Here is a 25,182-nt window from a genome sequence, read left to right as displayed (position 1 = left end):
TTGGGGAGAGGTTGATAATTGCAGTGATTTTATGAGTCGATTATAACGATTTAGTATCTGTGACTGAACAAATGTGTGAATCTGTAGTTCCGCCAGGTGTGTTTTTACCATGAACATTGCTTGCTGTTGGCAGTGTGAAAAAAGCATGTGATCCTATAGACCTTCTGTTCAGTGGTACTGCACGGTATAGGCGGTATAGGCGGTATAGGCGGTATAAACGGTATACGATATAAACTTGGCCACCGGGAGACATTTTGATTATACCGGCCTACCGCAGTGAAGTGAAGTGATTGTCACATGTGATGCACAGCACACGGTGCACACAGTGAAATTTGTCCTCTGCATTTAACAATCACCCTGAGTGAGCAGTGGGCAGCCATGACAGGCACACGGGGAACAGTGTGTGGGGACGGTGCTTTTCTCGAAACGGCAAACTTCTGATTACAGGGCCACTTCTTTAACCGCAAGGCCACCAGTGCCACCACTGTGATATCTGCTCCTCGCAGAATAGTCGCAGAAAAGCCCATGTCATTCTTAAAAAATCTTACATTTTATTTTCCAAAATTAAGACCTCAAATATCATGTGTAAATGACAAGAAATCCTAAAGTCCAAAGTTTAAAAATACTGCAGACCCAATAAATCAAATGAAACAAGCCTTCAATCTGTCAGCGCATGCATGGAAATGACCAGGTGACCTTTGTGAGGACTGTGTGATAAAATATGAACAAGCACAGTGTTTTTTAAATATTTTCTGACAATATTTTCATGTAAACTCTATAGCTGAATACAGAAACTCTTAAAATCATACACATTACTAGTATTTCATTGGCCTTTTGGGTGTGACAAAGTCGACTTTCAGTAGAATTGCCCAGATATTGTTTTATGTGGTATACGGTTATGCTCTATGTTGATGGACCTGTAAAAAGTTTATTATACAGCTTCCTGTGCCATTTCTATGGACACGTTACCCTTAACATTTAACCTTAACCAGACACATGTAAATTTGGTGATAAAATTATATATATACAGTCTAGCATCTATGCTTCAATTTATATTGCAATTTATTGTGGCGGGATTATGTGATGGTGGTGCACAATAGTGGCATTAACCAAGCTACCCGTAACATGATTGATCCCGTAACAAAACATTTGGTTCAGCATCTGTCAGATGATTTACTTAATTTTTTTAAATATTCGTATTTTATTGATACCCTGCAATATACGCACTCCTCTGATGGTGGCCTGTTTCCCTTGGTTGGCGTGGCACCAGCTCGTACTTCCTTTAGGCCGGCTGGCATCACAGTGCAGTTGAGCAGTTTCCCGCCCTTTTTTTATTCTCAAGACAGCTGCTCTTTAACCCCCCTGCTGCCAACTTCCCAGAAGATGATGCACTCAATGCCCCTTTCTGAGCCACCTCTCTCTGTGTGCCCACTGCGGCTCTGGAGACGTGGCACCATCATAAAAGGAAGGGCAGAGAGCATGCGGAGGTGTGTTAAGCTCGTTTGGTGCATTCTGAGGAGGATTCTCATTGGCTTAGCCTAGTTCCGTCGACCTCAACTACACGTACCGCTGTTTATTGAGACTAAATATATACCCCTGTCAGCCATAACCTAGTTCTGGGCTTGACTGGATCATTGACGTTTCCCACGTGCAGTGGTTGGATGAGAAGCTGGGGTTTATGTAGTTGTTTCGGTTAAATGGGCCGTGTGAGGGAATAGAAGTGAAAAGACGGCGTCTCAGCTGTCAGTCTGCTGCACCGCGTACAGCTGACGGGACGGATGACTGACTCCAGATCAGATTGGAATGAGCTTGGTGAGATGTATCACATGTATCAGGCCAGACCTAACTGGGACAGAGATTTCTCGCTGTCAGACCTGGGTTATGGGGCATCGTGCCGCTGTAATATTATTCTTTTATCAGCGGTTACTGGAACTGTCCACAGGGATGAATAAATCAGAGAACAATAATGTCACCCTGAGACGCACAACAACTTTAATAGCCACCACACTACTTATTATACAAGCATCTAGCATAAATCAGCATTATAACCGTTTATTACAAACACATTACATGAGGACCAGCGCGTGGGAGGGAGGGGTGATGGTGACACCGTGATGGCTGGTGGAAAAGTCTGGTCGCCGCCGTACTGGGGGTGGGGTTTGGAAAATGTGCTTCCTTGATTGTGCTATCGTCCATACTGGCCTTCTTGCTTCGGAAAAGCAGAAGTTACCTCGAATAGCCCAGCTTCCACCACAGTGCTGGGCTTCAAAGAAGTACTGCCACGTGACCGCTATTGTGGCCGCCCAGAAGTGCCATTTTCAAAAATGTGTCGAGTGCTGAAAATTCAGCGCTTTATCGAATCAACGCAGTTTGTGATATTGATGCGATTGTTGATAGTTTAACCTCCACTGCTATGTCAACCCGGAATTGACTACCATTGTTGGAACTGGTCATAGTCAGTCTAAACATGTCCAAAACCATGAGACTGTGACTTCCAGATCTGTTGCAGTTCTTTTTCATTTATAATTTATAAATTATAATTCCATTATAGCCATTTCAGAAGCGCCTTGTTGGGGAAAAGGGTGTCAGTGTATATTAAATGGCATTATTTGAATTTTTTTTTTTTTTTTTATGTAAGATGATTTTGATTTCAGTTTAACGGCAAGCTTCTCAAGAAACGACAACAAACGTTTATCGCGAAATCCTGGAGGCCCGTGAAGAATATTTTGTGGCAGGCTGTGCTAACAATGTTGGAAGCAAATTTTTTCTGAAGAATCCAGGTCCGGTTTACAAGAAGGCCCCACCAATCAGATCGTCCCGAATGCCGCTGAGTGTGAGAGTGGTATTTGAATTTCCTGTTGGTTGTTGTCTGTCTTTTTTTTTTTTTTTTTTATAGTTCAGCCAGGAATACTTGAGAGGAAAGGGCAGAGTTTCTAAATCTGGCAGTTTCCGGTTTGGTCTCATCCCAGTTTCCGTCCCGTGGCCCCCTGCTCGTATTTTGCTGCATCGTCCACTTCTTCGTTTGTCCTTGCCATCTGCATCTCTGTCTGCCAGATTGTGCTAAAATCACGCCGTGTGTGTGTCACTGCCACCGTCTTTGTCCTTCAGCTGCCGAATGATTCATTTACTTCTCCCAGAGCCCCTGTTACAAAACCAAAATCCCAGTCAGCCAATACCACCGTATAACAGCTTTTTCCTTACGGTGACAGCCAATCGGCATCTTTGGCGCAGACATGAGAATGCGGCCTGCTTCCTGACCCCTGCTCCCTGCTGTCCTCGGTCACTCAGCAGTCGGGTCCACACCTTCACCTCTATACCACTCGTACTTGGGGTGGTGGTGGCCTAGCGGTTACAGAAGCGGCCCCGTAATCAGAAGGTTGCCGGTTCGAATCCCGATCCGCCAAGGTGCCCCTGAGGTGCCACCGAGCAAAGCACCGTCCCCACACACTGCTCCCCGGGCACAGTGTGCCCACTGACCACTGCTCACTCAGGGTGATGGTTGTGTCACCATGTGCTGTGCTGCAGTGTTGCACAATGACAATCACTTCACTTTCACTGTACGAGTCGGCACTTCAGGAACACTGCTGTTCCTGAAACGTTCTGTCATTGTCAACAGCTCAGAGGTAAATTTAATTAGGATCAGGCGTGATTGATTAGCAGTTATTGATCAGCCACATCCTCTCTGTGTACAGATAAATTGCAGTCCCTTCTTTCAGGATTGATTTGCGCCAATGGTGTCTATCCTGCGGTTGGTCATACCACCAGCATACCAGCAAAAATGATCTCTGTTGCTCTTGGTGTCACCATTCTGACACCAGTAGTGTCATAAAAGATATTTATTAAATGTTTGCATGGCTTTTGCATAGCTTTTATTTATAAATGAGCATTTATCCCAGTTGTGCATTGTGTTTTTGGTGTTTTGGGGTAATAATGTAAACCCTTGAGTAGCGTCAGGCCGAGAGGGTCTGTTGTGGTTGTACTTACATTAATTATTTTAACTGTCACTCTTAATTACTCTTTCCATCCCCTTGGAGCAGCATGGAATGGTGTGTTGCAGGGTGTGTAAAAGCAGCCTTCTGACTTCTTGGCCTTGCTTGCTTGGTTGCCAGGTTGGCTGCTTTTGTTATATTCGTCCTCGTCCGTTCTGTCCTGTTCTTTTTTTTTTTTTTTGTTCTCTCCTGCACCTCGCCGGGTCGACTCGCTCAGTTCAGCTAATCTGCTGTTTGTGTTGCCATTGTTCGCCGCCACAATGAGCAGGCGCTCGGGCTAATGACGGCCGTTCAGCTCCGGGGGATCGTTTTTCAAAGACCCACCCCTCGCCCGAACCCGAGCGCGTGCGGGTGGGCGTGCGCGTTTAGGCGTGCTCGTGTGGAGTGGGGGGAGGGGTTGATGTTTTTGGGGGGAAGCTTTGTGTTCTTGCGTGCTGTGAAGCTGTCGAGTTTTGTACCGCTGGTGGTGAAGATTTAAAAAAAAAGGTGTTTTTACCCTTTAAACGCCCGTCTGACTGTAATCTGTTTAATGGATTCGTGCAGAATTTACTCGTCTTCCTGGCCATGTTTGGGTCAGCGAGCCCTGGCCTACGTGCACAGGACTGCACCACCGGAGAAAATGCAACTGATATCCGCTCATTCATCTTCATTTTTATTGTACTTCTACCCACTAATTAGGGAGTCACCCCCCCCCCCCCCCCCCCCCCCCCCCCCCCCCCCCCCGCATTGAATCACTGTATATGTTTCAACCTGAGGCAGTCACATTAACAAGAGCAGTTTTACTGAGCCCCCTTTGGGACTCCCATTTAAAATTCTCTTTTTTTAAATTTCATGTTTGACGACATTACTAATAAATGACAGGAACTGTGAGACCACTGAAATGGGTGTTATATTTGGTACATGATGGTAAGTGGCTTTTGAATAAATATGTGTATACACGGCCTGACCTTCGTTTGCATGTTTGAACTGAGCAGCGAGATTAGGAAGAGCTGGCGTGCCGAGTGGGTGCTGACAGCGACTTGGCTCGATTCTGTACCTGGACATCCGGACAGATGGGGGGACGATCGGTTGGCTTCCACCGCAGCATCCGAGCGCTCCATCGGTAACTTATTGCTTTCCGTCCCGCTCTTTCCATACTGGACCAAGATTAGATAAACCCCCCCGGCGTCATTTTTTAAACGCCAGCGACTGCTGTCGTCTCCGCCGACCGAATGTTGGAAGATGCGCTGATGAGGGGACCACGGGGAGCGGGACGAGGCAGGGGACGCTTAAAGCGGTGCAGAGAGCAGGCGAACGAGCTGAATGAGAGGAGGAGTGATCCGTCATCCTCCGGCACTCGTTAGCCCGCGTCTGACAAACCCCGCCTCCATCTCCATCTGCCCCTCCCCCTCGGGAAATCAACTCAACCCCTGACCCAGACAGGCATTCAGTATACGTGCCCTGTGTGTGTGTTTGTGGATCAATTAGTCATTCTCCGCTTTAATTTAACAAGGGACAAATATGTGATGAACATTGTCGAAGCTGGAAGGGGTCATTAGTCGTGACCCCTGCTGCAGAAACAATGGCATAATTACCTCCCTCTTTGTTGGCCGTGCGTGTGTGTGATTGCTTGCTGAGTCCACAGTGAGGGCGTGGCCGCTTTTCCCCGCTTGAGGCGATGGGATTGACGGGGCCGAGCCCCGCATCGCACTAACCTGCAGCAACGTTAAGAGACCCGTCTTTTCCCCCGTCCTCGTTGGCTGGGGGTCAGAGTCAGGTCAGGCCCAAGGGGCAATTTCTATGTGGAAGGGCGGTGTGGCCCTACCTAGTGTGCCACCTTGTTGACACAGCAACCACCACCACTGGTTGTAAGTGGGTTAATGACCGCACTAATGAGGTCAATTTGAAATGGACGGATGTGCACCATAGCCATAATATAATCATAAATATACCGTTACGTCCACACATTCATGACAAACCTTGTTGATTAGGTGTAAATATAATGTTACATTAAAAACATACCTTTTTATGCAATATAGGGATCAGTACATTTGTTCTATTTAAACTTTGACATTGATTTATGACCACTATACTGGTGGGTAGTTTCATCGTAGGAGGTGTATCTCCACCTTGTTTCTTTTTTATGTTAAAGTGACTAGGTAAGTTTCAAAATCGTAAAAGCGGGGGTAGTGTTTGTTCCCCTCACCTCTCCCATCCCCCCAGCCGCTCCTCCATCCACTGGCGTTATTGGAGTGACATTTCTTCAACATTCACGCCATAAAACAGAAGCCCTGGCACCAGAGAGCGGCAAAAAAAAGGTCCGCGGTGGGGGTCGTGCTATCTGGGCCGTGTTCCAGAACTCCCCGTGTGCAACCTTCCACCCATCGCTGTAGCGGGGCATCGGGAACAGGGGGAGTGTATCGCTCTGTGTGGCATCACCGGCGGCGGTGGGGGGTGGCGTTGCGGGCGCCAACACCGCTCTGGCACGGCGCTCGCCCGCACGCCCCATTGTGGGGAGCCAGCGTGGCGCTGCACTGTTGTGGTCGTCCTGCGTTTGCGAGTGTGTCATTGTGCCGCCCGCAAGCGTGGCCTTGCCAGAGTGTGTATTGGATGTCTGCCCGGCGCTCAGACTCCGCCCCTTCCCATCCCTCTCCCTCCCGCTCTCTCTTCTTCAATCTCTCTTTATCTGCTTCCTGCCATTGTCATTATTCCATCGCCCTCCTTTATCTTGCATTTTACTTCGTCTGAGTTCAGTGATTTTGGTCTAGTTTTATTATTTTATTCATTATTTTATGCTTTTCACTGAAAAGTTTTACCGGGCTGTCCGATCCTCCTCTCCGCTCCTCTTTCTGGGGATTCGCAGATGCCGTCTTGCTTCAGCGGAGGCTTACTGCAGGTCTAGGACCGGAACGGGAAGGTGTGGCTGGTCCGGGATCAGCCGGTCGGCCCCTCTCACCTCAGCGTGGGTGGCTGACAGCCGAATTCTTACACTAATAGGCTTAACCAGCTTTGGGATGGAGGCGACCTCTGGGCCGTCCTACAGGATTCCTAATTAGCCTGTCTGTGCCCGTGTCTGTGTGTGTGTGTAGGTGTGTGTAATAGGGCTTTTTAAGAGATTTAAAGGAGTGATTGGAACAACCCATATTTCTTAATAAGGTCACTGACCTCAAGAGGGTGTGTGTGTGTGTGAAAATCTGTCCGCTAACCTTCATCTCAGATGCACGCTGTTTTTTAAGGGAGGAAACTGTGGTAAAGCTTGACTTTTTACACATTCTCTTGTCAATACATTGATCATTGTTCTAAATATTTTGGGTCCTTGTCTGTTACAGACAGACAGATAGGCACCAAATGACACTTTAATAAAATCATTGCCACATTAAAGTTGTCACATTAAGCCTGCACTCATGAAAGTGATTGTCATTGTGATACAAAGTATAACACAGCAGACGGTGACACCTGCGTTTAACCCATCCCCATTATTGAACAGTGGGCAGCCATGAAAGGCACCCACTGTGTGGGGACGGACCCTTGCCCAAGGGGACCTCAGTGGCACTCTGACAGTTTGGGAATTGAGCACACGTCCTTTCGGTTCCTTACCTGCTAGGCCACCACTTCCCATGAACTATTTCTTATGTAGCACAGACTAAACACGACTGTTATTCTGCTCGTCGTAGCATATCAGCAGTGGGTGAACGAGATCTCTTGTGTTTGAAATGTCAGGAATCTGTGGGATAGTTTTTGTATTATGCGGTTTTTTATTAAAATTCAGCCATGTCGGTTTAGCCGTTTTGTAAGAATTGTGTTGCTGGGTCTGTCTTGAACCTAGGAAGCTGAGGGCCGGCCCCGTAAACGCCGAATGTCAGGGCGTCCCGAGTCGGCCTGGTGGTGTGTGTTTGTATTGGGATCAGCGTCTCTCTGAACTGACGTCCTGTATATAGGTTAGCCTCTCGCGTGATTCATGTTTACGTGCCGGTGGCCGCGGCTCACGCGGACTTCTTCGCTGCATCCGGAGTAATAATAGAAGCAGGAATACGGGAAGTGAGTAGAAGAGAAGAGGAGAGGACAGGACTCTCCCTCTCCACCTTCAGTGGCTCATGAAATCTGTAAGATTTAGGGTGTAACTCTTCCCTGTTTACCTCTTCCTCTGCTCCACTGTTAAATATATTGTGTGTGTGCGCATATACTGTAGATGCGAGCTGGGCATGATTTTGGAAGGGCACAGACGCTGAGGACAGACCACGGGTATCTGGGACGAGAGAGCTGGCTGTATGAACTGTCAGGCTTTTGTAATGGCACCTGGTTTGTGTGTGTGTGTGTGTGTGTGTGTGTGTGTCCGTTCTACAGTAGTCCCTGCTGTCAACTGAAGCCTCTGGGTCTGTGTTTTTCTCCAGATGGACCAGCTAATTCCAGTCGAACAGGATGCGTGGGGGTCGTTATATTCGCATAGACCCCTATACACATATTTAACAGTCAGTATATCTCCTTTGAAAAATAAACTTTTTTTTTTTTGGAAGATTTTATTATATAATACGTTGTGTGTGTCTGACTGGGACCGGATCTTTAGGACGGGTTAAATGAAATATTTTGTGAAATGAAATGATGAGTGAAAATGAATAGAGATGTTTGGGGTTGGTGTGATTTACTCTTCACCCATCCTTTGTTCGAAACACACTGATATTGGCTGGCACTGAATGTCGAGTGACCAGTTGTCCATCGCTTATTTGTGACCAGTCGATGCAGGACTGGTGTTGTCGGCTCGGGGACATTGTGCCATTGAACCGCTGGCATTGAGCTGGTGAGTGGGATAACACACATTAAAAAAAAAAAAAAAAGTACAGTGGTATGTGCCGTCCGCCTTTCTGAAAACAGGAAGCAGCTGTAACAACATCCTGCTGGAGAGGGACGCACTGGGACCCTGGCCAGACGTCCAGATATGGACCCCAATGCTGTGCAACAATGATCCCTACTGTGACAGTGCACTGCCCCACTGGGCCCAGTGGAACGATCCGGACCCTTGTTCTTTCTGCCGGGTCTGTACAGTGTCACAGAACCAGGAGCTGTTAAACCCATTAAAGCTGTTAAACACAGCAGAAGGGAGTGTGTGTGTGTGTGTGTCATGGCGTGTGTCTGTGATGTCCCCACTCTCTCGCTTACACGCACGCACACATTTAATAATCACAACAGTGTTGTAAAGAACCGTAGCCCACCAATAGTTGCCATTAGATCAGTGTAGCTGTCTATAAATTGTTTTAGGTTGTGTTAGGGTGACAAATGTCATCATAAAGAGAGAGGTTACCTCCCGTTTCTTATGCTTTTTCCACCCAGAAAATTTCTCATCCCTCCGCTACAACATTATCCCCACCCACCGTCATGGCTTCCAAACGTGCAGTTGCTCGGTTTTTGGATTTAAAAATGCACTCAAATGTATTTTTTTACTTCCGTAACACAAGACTCTGAAGAACCAGTGGGTTACTTTTTTCTGAAAAAACGCTGACATGACTTCCTGTCTTCGCCAAACATTGTGTTTGGTGAATGGTGTTGATGACATCTTTTCTGTGAATGCCCCCTCAACTTTTATCGGCCCCTATCCTCCTTGTCCTGCCTCTCTCCTCCTCATTAGCATACAGACACCGAAATTTACATTTATGGCATTTATGAGACGCCCTTATCCAGAGCGACTTACAATCAGTAGTTACAGGGACAGTCCCCCCCTGGAGCAACTTGGGGTTAAGTGTCTTGCTCAGGGACACGAAGGTAGTAAGTGGGATTTGAACCTGGCTCTTCTGGTTCATATGCGAGTGTGTTACCCACTAGGCTACTAGCACCCGAAATGGTGCATTCCTGGAGAAATCTCAACATGGGACTGGATCAAAGTGGCAGTAATTCTGCACCACGGCTGGTTTTTGGAAAGAGTCTTCAGCTACAGTACACTAAGGGGACACTAAGACCGTGGTTACTTGCCATAGTGATTCAGCACCAAGATGTGAGTGGAGGTCACAATTTAAATGCAATTTGTTGTGCATGCATATTATTAATGCACTGAATACAGCTAAATGAAATTTAATGAATAAACACATCCCAGTCCTGTGAAGAACAGACAAAACGTCCCGACCTGCTTCACAAAAGAGTACGTCTCAACAAGGACAGAATAAAAGTGGGAGAGGTGGAGAGGGGAAACGAGGGCAGGTCACCGGTGCTCAGACTAATGGAGATGAATGAGGAAGCATTACAGCCGTACTTCAGCAGGACACTTGCTCCACCAGAGCCAAATCCAAGCTCATCAGTCAATGTGGCCGACAAATGAAGGCTACGGTGAAATCATCGTAAATTCTGTATTCTGTAGTAGCAAATATATACCTTACTTTATTTCTTTATTTCTTTATAAATACCCCCCCCCTCTGTCCTGGGGTCCAGCTCTGTCCTGTTTCTGTTCCTCTTCCTCGCTAATAGCGCTCTCAGTTTTTCCAGCTCATCCTTTTGCCTCGTGTCCTTATTGCTCTCTAGTGACTGTGCATATCTCTGTGCATCGCTCTGTCTCTGTGCGTCCTGCAGCCCAGGCTGTAGACTAGAAGGTCAGAGGTCATGGGAAACAAAAGCTGCAGGGAACGCACACGCCTACAATAATGTGCAGCCCACCACACTCAGCAAAAACCCTCCAGAAATGACATCTCTTGTTCGCACCCTCAGTCTTTCTTCCTGAAAAACTCCAGAATTCCGAATGATTTCCCGGCTCTTGTATTATCAGAGTCGAGGAGGAATGAGATGGAGCGGATTCTGATGAGGTCAGCAGGATGCGGAGGGCAGGAGTGTCCAGGAGGTCCACACCCTCACCTCAGCTCTGTTGTTCTGTTTCATGACTACTGGGAAAAATGGGGTTCGAATCTCCGCTGCTTTACAAATTCGGCATGCGTTGACGCCTCTTTGTGTTTTAAATAGCCGTGTCGCTTTTGGCTTTGTATAGAGTTTAATTTATTGGTGTGTTTTGCAAATGCGTCCAGATAATTTGCCATGTATGTGTATAACAAGGGAATTGTGCAGAAACAGCATATACGGTGATGCTTTTTATAAAATGCATGAAAATAGATGCACATTTTTTAAATGTGTTTACAACAGTACAACAAAGACCCGACCATTGAATTTAATGATCAACTATCCTTTAATTATGGTAATAGAGCAAATTGTAGGCTTAATAATAAATTATACATTGGAGCGGTTGTCATGGAAATGGGGTGCACGCATTACAAAATACTAATTTATGCAAGACGATTAGGACAGTATCTTAATGACTTTCAGTTATAGGTCCATGTCAAAGACTTTTTGGCCTTGGTCTTTGGTGTAACAGAACAGACAGGCGTCACCCGTAGTCTCACGTATTTAGACGATCAAAGAGCGTTCAAGAAAAACAAAAAAGCAGCTGAACCCGGATCTGATAGATGCAGAGAGTTCAGTGCCAGGGTCGATTACTCCGTACGAAAAGCTGGGCACTCGATAGGGGGGCTTCCGCACAGCAGCTGCTGATGGATTAAATATTAAACTGCAACACACACACACACACACACACACACACAGGAGCTGCAGCCACTCAAGCGTGGCCGGCGAGTCACTTAACGAGCAGCCACATCCATTCTCCTCCGTCCATCAGAGTAATGGCTGCCGCTACAGACATCATGATCGCTTCATTCCAGCCTCGCGTCTCCTCGTGGAATCATTTCCACCGACAGACAGTGCAATCTGCAGACGTAATATTCATGCAAATTTCAACTCATATTGTAGCCACAGTGAATATAGCCCTTAGCTTTTACACGTTTAAACAATGTATTTTTTTTGTATTTATCGTAGTATTATCTGTTATTTATCATTACATTTATTAGCTGTAGTGCAAAAAAGTGCCCCAGTTCCAGCCATCGCCGCCATTTGACATATGGCACGAGGCGAGAATTTTGCTTTCGATTAATATGCAATTACTTGTGCCGCGTTGATTCCCAGCAGATGTTGAGTTGAGAGAGCAGGGGTAATTAGGGTGTACCGACAGTGATGGGTGGTGGTCCCGCTCGGGCCGGGCAGCAGCGGCGTTCCCCGAGCGCGCTTCAGGGAGTTCTCGTCGGTTCGATAAAACCGTGTTAATTAAACCAGGAGTGTTGGCGCACGCGGGATTTCGCCGGCGACGAGGGAGAAGATGCTGCTGTGACTAAAATAGAACTGGACGTCCTTGCATTGACCTCCCAAATAGATTAAGTGGTGTTATATCATAAAATCTCATCTCGTCCCTTCAAAAATACTCCTTCCTGGGCCAGTTGCAGGGGACGCTGCAGACAACTCTGCATTATCGGCAGATAGCAGTTCCCTGCGTGTGAAATTCCATTAGCAAGCCGGCAGCTGGGCCAGCGCCCCCCCACCCAGATGTCTGGCCGCAGCCTCGGACGCCCGTCTGCCCCGCCGGATCGTACGATCGCGCCTTTCGCTTTCGCTTGTAACGGCCCTGCTAGCGCTCGAAAACTGCCGGTTCCCGCCGCTCAGGTGGTCAGATTTGTCTAGATTGACATCTGACGAGTTGGGGCGTGTAAACTGAGCCCCGTGGGCCGCGGTTTCCTCTTCCAGTCTATCGTCTGGGAGGAAATGGGCCGTGAGAACGTCCCTAAAGGGGATAGGCGTGTTTGTGTGCATGTGTGAGGGTGATCATTTGCATTATAGACAATAAAAAGCAGATGTGATGTGTCTTTTGGGCCAGAATGAGTGGGTTGTGGGGTGAAGGGGTGTCTCGGTTGGTGTGTGTTGCTGTGGGCCGTTGTTGTGACCCTATATAATTTAAATAGTGTTTCAGTCTTTTGAAATAGAGATATAATGGAGGATTTTCCGGCCCCATTTTAACCAGTCCCGTTTCTCTACTAGTGCAGCAATTTGTACAGACAGTTGTGTTCTGTCTGCATCCAGTGTGTTGCATTTTAATAAATATTTTTCATTTTACTCATATTTTTTACGAATTATTTCTAGTTTATGTTGACCTTGGAGGAATTTTGCTTCTTGGTTGTATAATAAAATAACACATCATTATGGCATATTATTATTAAAATGATTATCGCTCATTTGAATTTATTCGTTATTCCATCTTGGCAGCTGCTTGGACATGTCTTGCTGAACCTGGTCCACATCTGATTAATCACAGAGCGAGAGGAACCATGATGAGCTGTCAGTCAAGCTGTCAGTTTTAACGAAGCATCGCCGCTCTCCTCCGCACCTCCTCCCTCGTTTTTTTTTTTTTTTGTCTGCATCCTTTGCCCCTCCCAATCCTCGGTGCTCTCGCCGAGCAGACTCTGCTGCATCTCCCTGTCATTTCCCGCCCCCGTCAGTGTGATTGTGAACAGATTGGACGGCGGGACGCAGCGTGACGAATGAGGGGCTTCTGCCCGGAACAGCAGCTGCTGGAGCCACCACATCTGCAGGCCTCTAGAACAGCGCCGCTTGGGATCGGACACTGAACCGCTCTTTCTCTCTGTTGCAGACGCCTTCGTCAACAGCCAGGAATGGACTCTGAGCCGATCGGTACCAGAACTTAAAGTGGCAAGTCTCACATTTTGTCTTTTCAAACCTGCAGTTACAAGTAGAAACAGTTTAAAATGTAAAACTAAGCTGTGTGGACCAAAGAGTCAGAATCAGAATTTCTCCTTTTTAATTTAGGGCATTGTGGGTAACCTTGCCAGTGGGAAGTCTGCGCTTGTGCACAGATACCTGACAGGAACGTACGTGCAAGAGGAGTCACCTGAAGGTAAGGACATGACATGCACGAGACATTTTTAAACACAACAATGATCAGGACAGCTCATGCAAAAAGACTCAAGTTAGAAAATTGGAGAAACGTACTTGTACCTGTAGTGTGACTGTAACCACCCTCCAGGCTTCTACCTCCCTGGAGGTTCTTCCTCTCTCTTAACTATGAAAATGACCTTCTGTCACCTGAACCTTTGGTGTTAATGACCTGCATTATGGAGCCTTTTCTCTAAATCCCTTAATAGGGCCTTGCTGCACCACACCATGCCCAGGCATTTCTCCATTTCATACCTGAGCCAGCCTGGGTTTGGATTCAGCAGCTCCGTGAACATCTGTCATTAACCAACAGCTTCTTCTGTACCTGTATCTCCTTAATGGAAATACAGCGTAATACATAATGCAAAGCATGGTTCGCCTCTAACCTTATCAGGTGTGGAAAAATTCCACTAACTGTACACTGTGTTGTGCCCGACCCTGTTCCTAATAACCGAGTCTTTGAGGGGTCACTGCAGGGGTCATAATATAGATCTGTTATTATGGCACGACGATATGAAGTGCTGATTACACACAAACTACAGATCCCATAATGCAGCAGAGGTGCTCACTTACACATAATATCATACACACCCACTTTTATGCTTTCACACAACCCTTAAAGAAGTCCTGGCGGTCCACCAATCACAAGGTTTTCAATCTCTCCCTAAGCCACGCCATAACTGAGCCTGCGGATCCTCGCCAGCTCAATGCCGCTCAACAACATGGCGGAGCTCCTTTCAAAGGCCCCCCCTGTGAATATTTCATGCCTCTTATTAAAGATATTATGAAGAGCCCGGTGCTCCCAATGGCTTCCTTTCAGCAGGAGGGGGGTGGCATGGAGAGGTTTTTACATTTAGCAACCGAGAAAAAAAAGATGCAAAACACAAAGAACGTTGCTGCCTTTGGGGCTAAAAGCGGCAGCACTACAAAGACATTGCTCAGATGGCCCAGGATTACAGAGGCATTTCAGAAAGGGTCCTTTTGGCCCAGAGATTTGCCTGTTTGGCCTCATAACTGGTCATGGCCTGAAATCAAAACCCAATTCTATGAAAATGCTGGAATGGAGGGTAAGGGGGAAAAAAACTTGTGAGGAATTCCATACTTAATGAAATTGGGGGGATGGGGGTGTAATTGTGTATTTAATTAATTTTACGTGAGCAATTTGCTTGCGCCCGATTATCACGTTACACACTCTCACCCCTGTGTGGCAGAGATGGAATCGGAAGAATTTCCTGCTGATTTCTGCTCCACTTTCAAGTTTTTTTTAATGATTTTTTTTCCCTTTGCGCCGGTCGGCCGGTGTTGAGTTAAGGCCTCAAGATCTCGCTCGCCCACTCCTGAAGAAAGCAGGCAGCACATACCAGTGGCAGGCCAGGAAATGGACCTGAAACGGCTCCAGTTTTGTGTAGGCAGACCGGGATTATACTGGAGGGAGCCATCTGGGAATGGCTGCGGCACCGCGGCTTTGGTGTTAGAACAGCGGCGGCCAGTCGGTTTATATTGAGGCGACGCGCCATGTCAGAAAAATGCAGCTTCAGTAGTCAAAGTTCATTAAATTCCATTTTATCAGCCAATACCTGGGCTCAAAAGGTATATCAGTGTCAATTACTAATGACAGTTACGTATTGTTTATTCTTATTATTTTTTCTCAGTTTTGGTTTATTTAAAATAAATGTAAGCAAACTTTCATATAATGCATGTGTTTAAGTTCTGTGATTTCTGCCTGATTCTCATTAATTACCAACATTATTGTTTTTCCTACTATTATTTTAATATTAACATGAGAGCAGCCTTTGTACATTTTTAATTGATTAATCAGCCAATCAGGGAAACCCTGAAACAGAGCAGATCTGGGATCAGGCTCTGGGTTTGTAGTGGGGCTTGGCGAGCAGCTTGACGCATTCTGCCTGTTCATTATGTGATATGATCTTCGGGGAGGGTGGCGGTGTGTCTCCTGGGACCACAACACACTGTTTACCCAAGCCTTAGGGTAGACAAGAAAGGACCCTTCACGGGTTTAAATCCCCCACCTTAACCACACACACACACACACACACACACACACACAGGCAGCTTGACAGGACCTCATTAAATCGGAGCACATGCCACCTGGGTCACCTGAAAACATCAACTGAATGTCCTGGCCATGTTGTAAAATGGGATACAATAGGGGGGCTCTTAATATTCCACAGTTAAAGTGTTTCTGTTCCCTTAGCAGAACAGGATAGTGGGGTTGTGTAGAGCATTGTTTCCCAACCCTGGTCCTGGAGGAACGTCCTGCAGGTCCAGGCCTACCTTAATTAGACTCAGGTCTTACTTAATGGCCTAATAATGAGTGGGGCAGATTGTGAAGATATGTGCCGATGGTCCTAAAAGGTATCAGGAAACACTGGTATAGAGTTACAGTACTACAGGAAGAGTCCGAACATCTGACATTTAGACAAAAGACCTTCGTGCCCACATTCCCAGTAGAAATACAGACTGGTAGGAGGTGCATCACGCCGATTGAACCGACAGACTCCAGGGCAGGGCATGTGATTTGTCCTGTTGCACACACTCTCACTCTCTCTCACACACACACACACACACACACACACACACACTCACACAGCCCTCCAATCCGGAGGGTCTTGAAAGTACCTGAACGTAGATGAAGCAATCTAGAACCAAGTATTGCAGTACAGTCCGTCTCCTTCCTTGCTGATCAGCTCTCCCTTTTGCATTACTGCTGTATTTAATGTGTGTGTGCATGGGGAAAAACTACTTTGCCTGTCTCTCTTTTGATTTGTTTGCTTCTTTTTTTTTTTTTTTTTTTCTTCTCCTCTCTCCTCCTTGGCTGCACTCTTAACTAGCTGACGTGGATGCAGGTAACTCTCGCTCTACAGCTCTCTTTCTCTTACTGTCTCTTCACCTGGGGCTCTGTGTCGCTCGGCCGGACGGTGAAATGGCGAGCTCTTCTCTCCACTGCAGTCTGCCGAGGCGCCGCCTCCTCACAGACACCCCAAATCCCCCGGAACGTCGCCTTTTTTTCCCCTCCACATCGTCGTTTAGCATTTGACAAGGAACCTGGGGCTTTTGGAACGACTGCAGTGGAGACTCTCGTCTCCTCCACTCCTCCACCCCTCATTCCATCCCTCATTCCACCTCATCCCCCCGCCGCACCGCTAACACAAAACACAAGTCTGTGGGGTTTGAACATATGTTAGCTCCATAGACCAAAGTATATGTAGGAATGTGTATGTTCATGCTGTGTAAGTATGTGTGTGTGTGTGTGTGTGTGTGTGTGTGTGTGTGTGTGTGTTTTTTATATGTCTGCATATTTGCAGCATGTGTTCAGGATCAAATTTTGTCCATCAAAGCCACCCACCACCCGCAAGAAACTCCCTGTTTACACTCAGCCTTAAAGTCATTAGAAAAGGGGAAAAGAGGAGCTCTGGGACCGGCCCGAGCCCAAAATGCCCGCCCCCTCGCTCTAAACTGGGCCCGGGCAGAAGCGGCATGAATTGTAATTAGCAGGAGGGTGTGTCTCTCTCCCTCTCTCTCGTTTTCCCTGACTCCTGACCCCACCCTGCCCACTGATCTGGAGTCAGTTCCCACATTCTGTTTCTGTGAGGAACGTGGCTTCAGGACAAAAAAAATCAGCTCTCAGTGGGAGAAAAACTGAGGCGAATCTCAGGCTTCCTTCCATAACATCACAGTTGGAAAAAGGAGCACTAAATTCGGCCCTCGCCGCTGACCTCTTTGCTTCCTCTTCCCTGGCGGCCCGTACCCAAAGTGTATCATTACAGGCAAATCTGGACGTCCTCTCCAGCCTCGTTCTCTCCTCCCCGTCCTTTAACACAGATATACCGACATTTTCTTTCGTTCTTCCTGCTTTTCGGTCTGAGTCGCTTTATTTTATTTTCTTTACATATCTATATTTCGTCTCAGTCAGGGGGTCTTGCCTTTTTTTAATAACTGCAGAGAATATCTTCCTGCCAGGCATGTTTTTTAATCAGGGGAAAGAAACAAATGAGTGTCAGATCTAATCTGTTCCAAGCGAGGAAGTGAGAGAGAGCAATAAAGTGGAGGAAAGAATAGGTATTATTTCTTTTTTTATTCTTTTTATGTGAGGAAGTATCCTATCATGTTCCACTGCCATTAGAATGTCTTCTTTAGTGGAAGCCGTTTTATTTTCTAATTGAAGTTCACATTTCCATAGCCACGTAATGTCATTGGAAGAGGTCAAAGGTGAGAAACGGCTGCGGATGCTGGAGATCTCCAACATAGCATGGCGATTGGAGTGAAAGTGAGGTGTCTGAAGCGCTTCCACGGGGCCGGGTCAGCTTTTCACCACAAAATCTGATTAGCTGCATTTAGCAGCTAATCAGAGAACAGCACTGTTAATGATGACCATGCTCCAATCCTACCCCAATCCTCTTAAGATCCTCCACAACTCTCATATACACACATCTTGTATCTTCGTGGTGACCAGGCCCAGGCACACTGAGTTTTTATGGGGGGGGGGGGGGGGCGAATGAGAGAGAGAGAGAGATAGATAGAGAGAGAGAGAGATAGAGAGAGCGAGAAGAGGAGATAAGAGAGAGAGAGAGAGAGAGAGAGAGAGAGAGAGAGAGAGAGAGAGAGATATATATATATATATATACTTTTTTTGTTTTAATAGTACACATATATTTATACCTATACCTAACTATTCCTAATGCTAACTGTCACATTAATAAACAGTAATTTTTTGTTTTTGAGGACAGCAGTTTTTGTAAACCTGTGTGTGGTCCCCACAATGATACAAAAAAAAAAAGACTTTTGGGTCATCATAATGGGGGTAACACGTTTTCTGGATTCCTAAAACTGCTCACAACAAAACCCCCTTTTCCATTTTTACCAAAAATTCATCTTTCATCCTCTGTAGAATAGTTGTGAATGCTTGCTATCAGCAGCTTGCTATCAGCAGTTGTCCTCTTACACCCCATCGGCTGTCATTTGACAGGTGGCCGCTTCAAGAAGGAGATTGTGGTGGATGGACAGAGCTACCTTCTCCTCATAAGAGATGAAGGCGGCCCCCCAGAGGCTCAGGTCAGTACTGCGCCTGGTCTCAGCTTCTGGATGACCTTACTTGAGGAAAAACTTCTTCCAACCTTATAAGAATCACATATTTATGATTTCTTACAGTAGAAACTGAAATTGAATTGAATATATTTGAATCTGAATTGCACAAATTGAAATCGAATTGTTCAAACTGATTCTGAATGTATTAAATTGCATCTGAATTCCAATGAAACAGCATTTAACATCCCTGAAAATGTAACGCAAAGTCAAATCTTCAAATTCAGTTGTCACAATTCAATTTCAGTTAAATTTTCAATGCACAACCTGGGTCCTTGACAAAAAAAGCAATCAAGCTCAAGACACCCCCATCAGCGCTCGTTTTTATACTTTCTGAGAGGTGTAAATGTCTTTCAGCCTGGCACATCCAGACCAACACACACACACACACACACATATATATATATATATATATATATATATATATTTTTTTTTTTTTTTTTTTTTTTTCTGCTCTTCCTGACTCACATTTGTCAAACTCAGCCGCGTCTCGCGAGATCACTTTGTATTGATCTGTTGTTTGGGCCCGGTGATGTGATGCGCTGGTGATGTGATGTTCTGGTGGTGCTCAGGCTGCAGATCCCATAATGCAGTTTTTTATTGCAGCTGTTCCTTCAGCCCAGTATCGTTGTAACCAGACCGCATGGAGCTAATCTTGTTTTTACTGTCAACACAGTTCATGTTCTTTGCGGTTTTTGATTATGTTGTTTGATGTTTTTGTACATGTAGATATTTTAATGCTAACCCGCGATCACGTCTCTTTCTACAGTTTGCCCTCTGGGTGGATGCGGTGATCTTGGTGTTCAGTTTAGAGGATGAGATCAGCTTCCAAACGGTATATCATTATTACAGCCGCATGGCCAGCTACCGCAACACTGCGGACGTGCCGCTGCTACTGGTGGGGACTCAAGGTCAGTGCCCAGTGTGCTGCCTCAGCAACAGATGCTTGTGCTGTATTCTAATCTTGGAAGTTTGGCGCCATCTACTGGTTAGACTGAATTAATGCTCAATTGCTGTAATGTTTCCTGGAGCAACTAATGTTTCATACATTCTTTTTAAAGCCCTTTTTAATTTTTTTTTTAATCTGGTCTTAAGGACAATTACATTTTTCCAATTTCATTATTATACTCTTATATTCTAAGTTATTATTGAATAATAATTCTTAGTTTAAAATGTTTTTCAGTTTTCATTAAGCTGTAGTTTGTTAGAACAGTAGATGGTGCTACATGCTCATGTGGAATTTGCTTAGAAATTTGCTCTTGAGAAAGTTCCTTGGAGAGCACTTGTCTCAAACTTAATGATCAAATTCTAACTCTCTCTTAACCGTGTCTTAATTTCATTTTTATCACTCTTTAGGAGGACGTCGTAATATTGCTGTAATATATTTTTATTACACAAATGAATCTCGAGTCCTCGTACGTCCTCAGAGTCCTCATAATATGTGCTTGCAGATGCCATAAGTGCTGCGAACCCCCGAGTCATCGACGACACGCGAGCGCGGAAGCTCTCCAACGATCTGAAGCGCTGTACCTATTATGAGACTTGCGCCACCTATGGGCTGAACGTTGAACGTGTCTTCCAGGATGGTAAGATTTTGCAGCTTTTGCTGTGATTTACTTCAGATGGAGGGTTTTGATTTTAATCTAATCGTTCAGTTTCCCCCAAAACCTGACAAGTAAAATAGCAAAGCTCATTTTGGTTTTCGTTTAAGAGAACACACCAAGTTGTAATTACTGTTAATGAAGCAGTGGGCAGCCATGACAGGCGCCCGGGGAGCAGTGTGTGGGGACGGTGCTTTGCTCGGCGGATTGGGATTCAAACAGTCAACCTTCTGATTACGAGGCCGCTTCATTACCCGCTAGGCCACCACCGCCCCCCCCAGGCAGTGCAGGACATGAGGATTAGAGTAAGATTAATGTCTTCTGGTCCAGAGAAGATATTTCTGGTTAATCTGGAGGTGAGTAAGAAGAGTATGAAATAGTATTTCGTGTTGGATGGACCAGCACTGGTGGTTTTGGTCATTTTATGGTGTGAATTATTGTTTTTTTTTATCTCTGATGTACCGGAGATGAAATGTGTGATGTAGAAAAGCCAGATTGTTCCACAGTCTTCTAAACATTCATGCAGGAAAAAAGCACAACACAGTTGGAAGATGCCTTTGCTGGTTGCAGTGCAGTATTTTTGGATTGTAATAATAATAGATCACACACGTTCAGGCTCCCTTAGAGAATGTCGCAGCTTCTACAGCAAGGTGACTTTGTCGGGAATTTGGTCGTTAGGTTGGCTTTAATCAAGTGTTAATTACCCACTAAATGGCCCATCTCATCCCACTGCTCTCCGCTGAGCATGGCAATAAGCTTCACCTTCGCTCATGTGTATCGCCTAATTTTTATTCACATTTGCCCGTTTTACATACATACATACATACATACATACATACATATATATGTATGTGTGTGTATGTGTGTGTGTGTGTGTGTGTGTGTGTGTGTATATATATATACATACATACACACACACACTTATAGGAATAAAAGGCACATGACTGTCCTTTCTATATTGGCCACTAGAGGGCAGTGTATGAAAGGGAATAGATTATACGACCAAGCCAATGCTACTCTTCCTCGGCCTGAAACCGAATTGATGAATAAGTGTCCGTGTCCAGCAATCCATGTAGGAAGAAACTGTTTTAAAATTCTGGTCAGCTGAGCAATGCCATGCTGTACATGCAGATGGGGCAGTGGTGGCCCGTAATTAAAAGGTTGCCAGTTTGAATCCCGAGCCGTGGGATTTGAGCAGCTGCCCACTGCTCACCAAGGGTGATGGTTAAGAGCAGAGGACACATTTCAGTGTCATCGTGTGTTGTGCTGTGTTTCACAATGACAATCACTTCACTTTCAAAAAAAAAGATTTCGCTCAGAAAGAAAAGGGTCTGTTTCTGAAACAGTCTTGTATTTCAGCTGATCTGAACCGATTCCGTTAATACTCCTTATTTTGAAGGAACAGCAAATTTTTTTAAAGCAAATTTTCTTTCACAGAGACCATTTAAAGTGCTGTGAATAACTAAGATAATAAATCAGATGAGAGTTGTTCAAAGGAAATCCCAGTAAAAAAAGGAAAAAAAAGAGATCAGATTATACTGATAAAACAACAGAAGTCAGCGTTTTTTATTTTTTGTTGTAATTTAATAGACATAGCTGGTTATTAATGTCAATTCATGAATTAGATTTTTTTTTACAGGCTATTGTATGTTCGTTGTTGACTTCAGGCCTAAAGGTTTTGACCTCATGTTATTGTGTGTGTTTGTTTGGTGTTACCTTCTGTATTCAGCATTATAGGAGCAGTGTGAGCTGTACGCCTCTCGATTGGGCACTTGTGTGGTAGCGTGAACCTTTGTGTGTGTGTATATGAGTACGCTGCTGACAGACACTGTGCTGCCGGCAGATCTCTCTCTCCGGGGAAATCAGATGGAGCAGAAACCATTTCCTGCCTCCCAGTGGGGCGTCTCCGCCCCGCAGCCGCACACTCTGGCCCTCACCTGGGACCGACGTGCCTCTCCTACGAGCCTCTGTGTGCATTGTGGGTTTCAGCGTTCGAGTTTAAATATGGGCAGAGTGACATGGACATTCATATTGTCACTATTACAGTAAAAGCTCCTTTTATCACAAGTATTGTGATAAATGGGGTTTTATAGTGGATACTGTGATTATAAATGTACGATATGAAAAAACTGTTGTAATATGCAGTTTTGAGGGCATATTGTCCAGATAAGTGACTGATTGTCACATAAGGCAGTGGTGGCCTAGCAGGTAAGGAAGCAAACTCGTGCTGAAGGGTTGCGGGTTCGAATCCCGAACCACAAAGGTGCCACTGAGGTCCCCTTGATCAGGGTACCGTCCCCACGCACCACTCGCCGGGCACCTGTCATGGCTGCCCACTGCTCACCAAGCCTGATGGTTAAATGCAGAGGACACATTTTGTGGTGTCACCGTGTGCTGTGCTGCAGTGTTTAACAATGCCAATCACTTCACTTTCACTTTCACATTGCCTGTATTTCATCCAGTGCGCTGTACATATTATTTAGATCTGCATTTAGGAAGAGCATCTTTATGACATTTTAAATCACTTTTGTGTGCTCTTTAATTTGCACACATTTGTCTGGCAGCTGATTGGAACCTCCTAGAGATGCTACACATCTTGTGTTATGTGAGGGTGTGTGTGTGCGCGTGTGTGTGCACTCTTGGCCCAGGAGGGAGATTGAAACACTAAATGCTCGCCTATTATCCTGTTAATTATTATACTTCTGGATACAACCCAGATCACACTGTAATTTAGCTCCTTCTGAATGAGTGTGTGTGTGTGTGTGTGTGTGTGTGTGTGTGTGACAGCCAAACCCCATCAGCCTCTCCAAATTAGATCAGGAAAAGGCTGAATTCTTTATCATCACCGACACTGTCTCCTTGCGTTTTTCATATCATTATCCTCAATTAATCACACATTTTAATTATCCACTACATGGGTATTTATTGATGAGAACAAAAATTATTATTTTAATGTTTTTTTGTCGTGGTAGTGCTTTTTTTTTTTTCTTTCCCCTCTTCCCTGCCCAGAGGTGTGTGTGTGTGTGTGTGTGTGTTTGTATGTGTGTCCCCCTGCATACACACTCCGTTTCTTTTGCCTGATTTGGGCTTATTCTCGCATCCAAGCCGCCCGTAATTATTATTTTCCTGACCTTAATTTTGTGATTAAGGCTCCTCGGCTGAAGCGGTGCGTTTGTGAAGCCACAGTGCCCAGAAATAATTAGGTGCTGCCGCAGCAGGATTTCTGCTGTTTTTCCAGAACCTGGAGGATTTCAAAGCTCTGATTGTCCCGACCCTGAGGACTCGATTGCTATGAAAACTGCGTTTAAGGACGCAAATGAGAAAACAGCAGTAAATAAGTACAGTATAAACATCGACTTGGTCAAATAGTATTAAAATACAACATTGGAAACATTCGTTTTTTTTTTTTTAAAGATCATATTTGTCAGAGAAAAAGTGAGTGAATTCTTGATTAATGAAATGGCTTTATAATAAAAAAAAAAAATGAAGCCTCGTGTTTATAATTGTCTGTGGGTCAGCGTGCAATAATATAATATGTCTCGTACCGTGGCAAGTAGCCCTAGCCAACAATTTGCGTGTTTTTTTTTGTTTTTGTAGCGTGGCGGGAGCGTCGGGAATGTTTTCCATTAAAAATAATTGGCGTGGTAGTTATCCGTGTTTGTGTTTATGTAACAGTGTTTGAGTAAAGGCCAGCAGACAAATGAAGAGAAGTCATTTGTTTAGTCCAGGTCAAGCACTCACATGGAGGAGGGCTGTGTGTGTGTGTGTGTGTGTGTGTGAGAGAGAGAGAGAAATTAATTATGACTCAATGAAGTATGCGTGGGTTTTATTGGGTCAGAGTGTGTTGTGTGTGTGTGTGTGTGTGTGTGTGTGTGTGTGTGTGTGCGCGGGCATGGACAGGGCAGGGCATTGCTGTCTGACTGAGAATCTCTCTGTGTTGAGGTGTGTGTGTGTGTGTTTGTGTGTGTGTGTGAGTGAGGTAAGGTGTCCTGACAGCTCCCCAGCCTGCACCCATCAGCTCTCTAATTTAATTATCCTAATTACACCCCCTCCCTCCACTGGCTAAAGCAGGTTTTGGGAGGGGGGGGGGGGGGACTGGGGTCTTCGTTAGCAGAGGCTAACGCTAACGAGCCACGGAGCCCACCCCCAGACGTGGCGCCATGGCGACCGCTGCAGCCGTAAAGGTCCACTGCTCCTCGTTATCGTCACTGTCATATACTTTTACTGCTGTAATTACTTTGGATGCTGTCAGTGTTGTTTAATTGTCCCGTTCGGAGATGCGAGGCGAAGCCGCGTTGCGCCACTGCTGCGCTCGTACATATGGGATTGTTTTAATAGGGCCTTAATTACAGACGAGTCCTTTCAGAGATTAGGGGAAAATCTCTTATTAGATTAAAATAATTGTTGTGATCAGTACAGGGGTCAGTAGGCAGACAGTTGTCACACTTGTCATCGTGTCTGTGGGATGAAATCAGGGTGCCATTTCACTTTGTCTGTATAAGTGAAGGTTTGAATCGGAACGTATTTTATCGAATCTTCATGGCAATTTACATCTTTATCTAAATCGAATTACGAGACTTAACCTCGGATTGGTGGGCTGCCCTCGTGACGCTGGGCAAATCCATTGGCCTACTGCTGGCCGACTGACAGCTGGAAGATTTGGCTCCACCCACAGCAGAGATTCCTGAGATACTGAGATCAGTGAGCAC

General features: G+C 45.5%; 1 protein-coding gene across 8 annotated transcripts in view; it reads left to right on the top strand.

Moving 5' to 3' along the window:
* Positions 1-25,182, top strand: part of agap1 (ArfGAP with GTPase domain, ankyrin repeat and PH domain 1) — a 118,073-nt gene that overhangs the window by 39,182 nt on the left and 53,709 nt on the right. For 5 of the 8 annotated variants that reach the window (XM_028954712.1, XM_028954716.1, XM_028954715.1 and 2 more), the window contains exons 2-7: positions 13,468-13,526; positions 13,644-13,731; positions 16,622-16,636; positions 18,757-18,842; positions 19,642-19,783; positions 20,324-20,458. In XM_028954712.1, coding sequence (XP_028810545.1) covers positions 13,468-13,526; positions 13,644-13,731; positions 16,622-16,636; positions 18,757-18,842; positions 19,642-19,783; positions 20,324-20,458 — 525 coding nt within the window. The remainder of the gene's footprint in view (positions 1-13,467; positions 13,527-13,643; positions 13,732-16,621; positions 16,637-18,756; positions 18,843-19,641; positions 19,784-20,323; positions 20,459-25,182) is intronic. The other 3 variants (XM_028954713.1, XM_028954714.1, XM_028954710.1) reach the window with 1 other exon arrangement.

The sequence above is a fragment of the Denticeps clupeoides genome, chromosome 15, assembly GCF_900700375.1.
Source record: "Denticeps clupeoides chromosome 15, fDenClu1.1, whole genome shotgun sequence".
In the NCBI taxonomy this organism is placed as follows: domain Eukaryota; kingdom Metazoa; phylum Chordata; class Actinopteri; order Clupeiformes; family Denticipitidae; genus Denticeps; species Denticeps clupeoides.
Note: the sequence above shows the minus strand (reverse complement) of the source record. Positions and strands in the feature narration are given on the sequence as shown.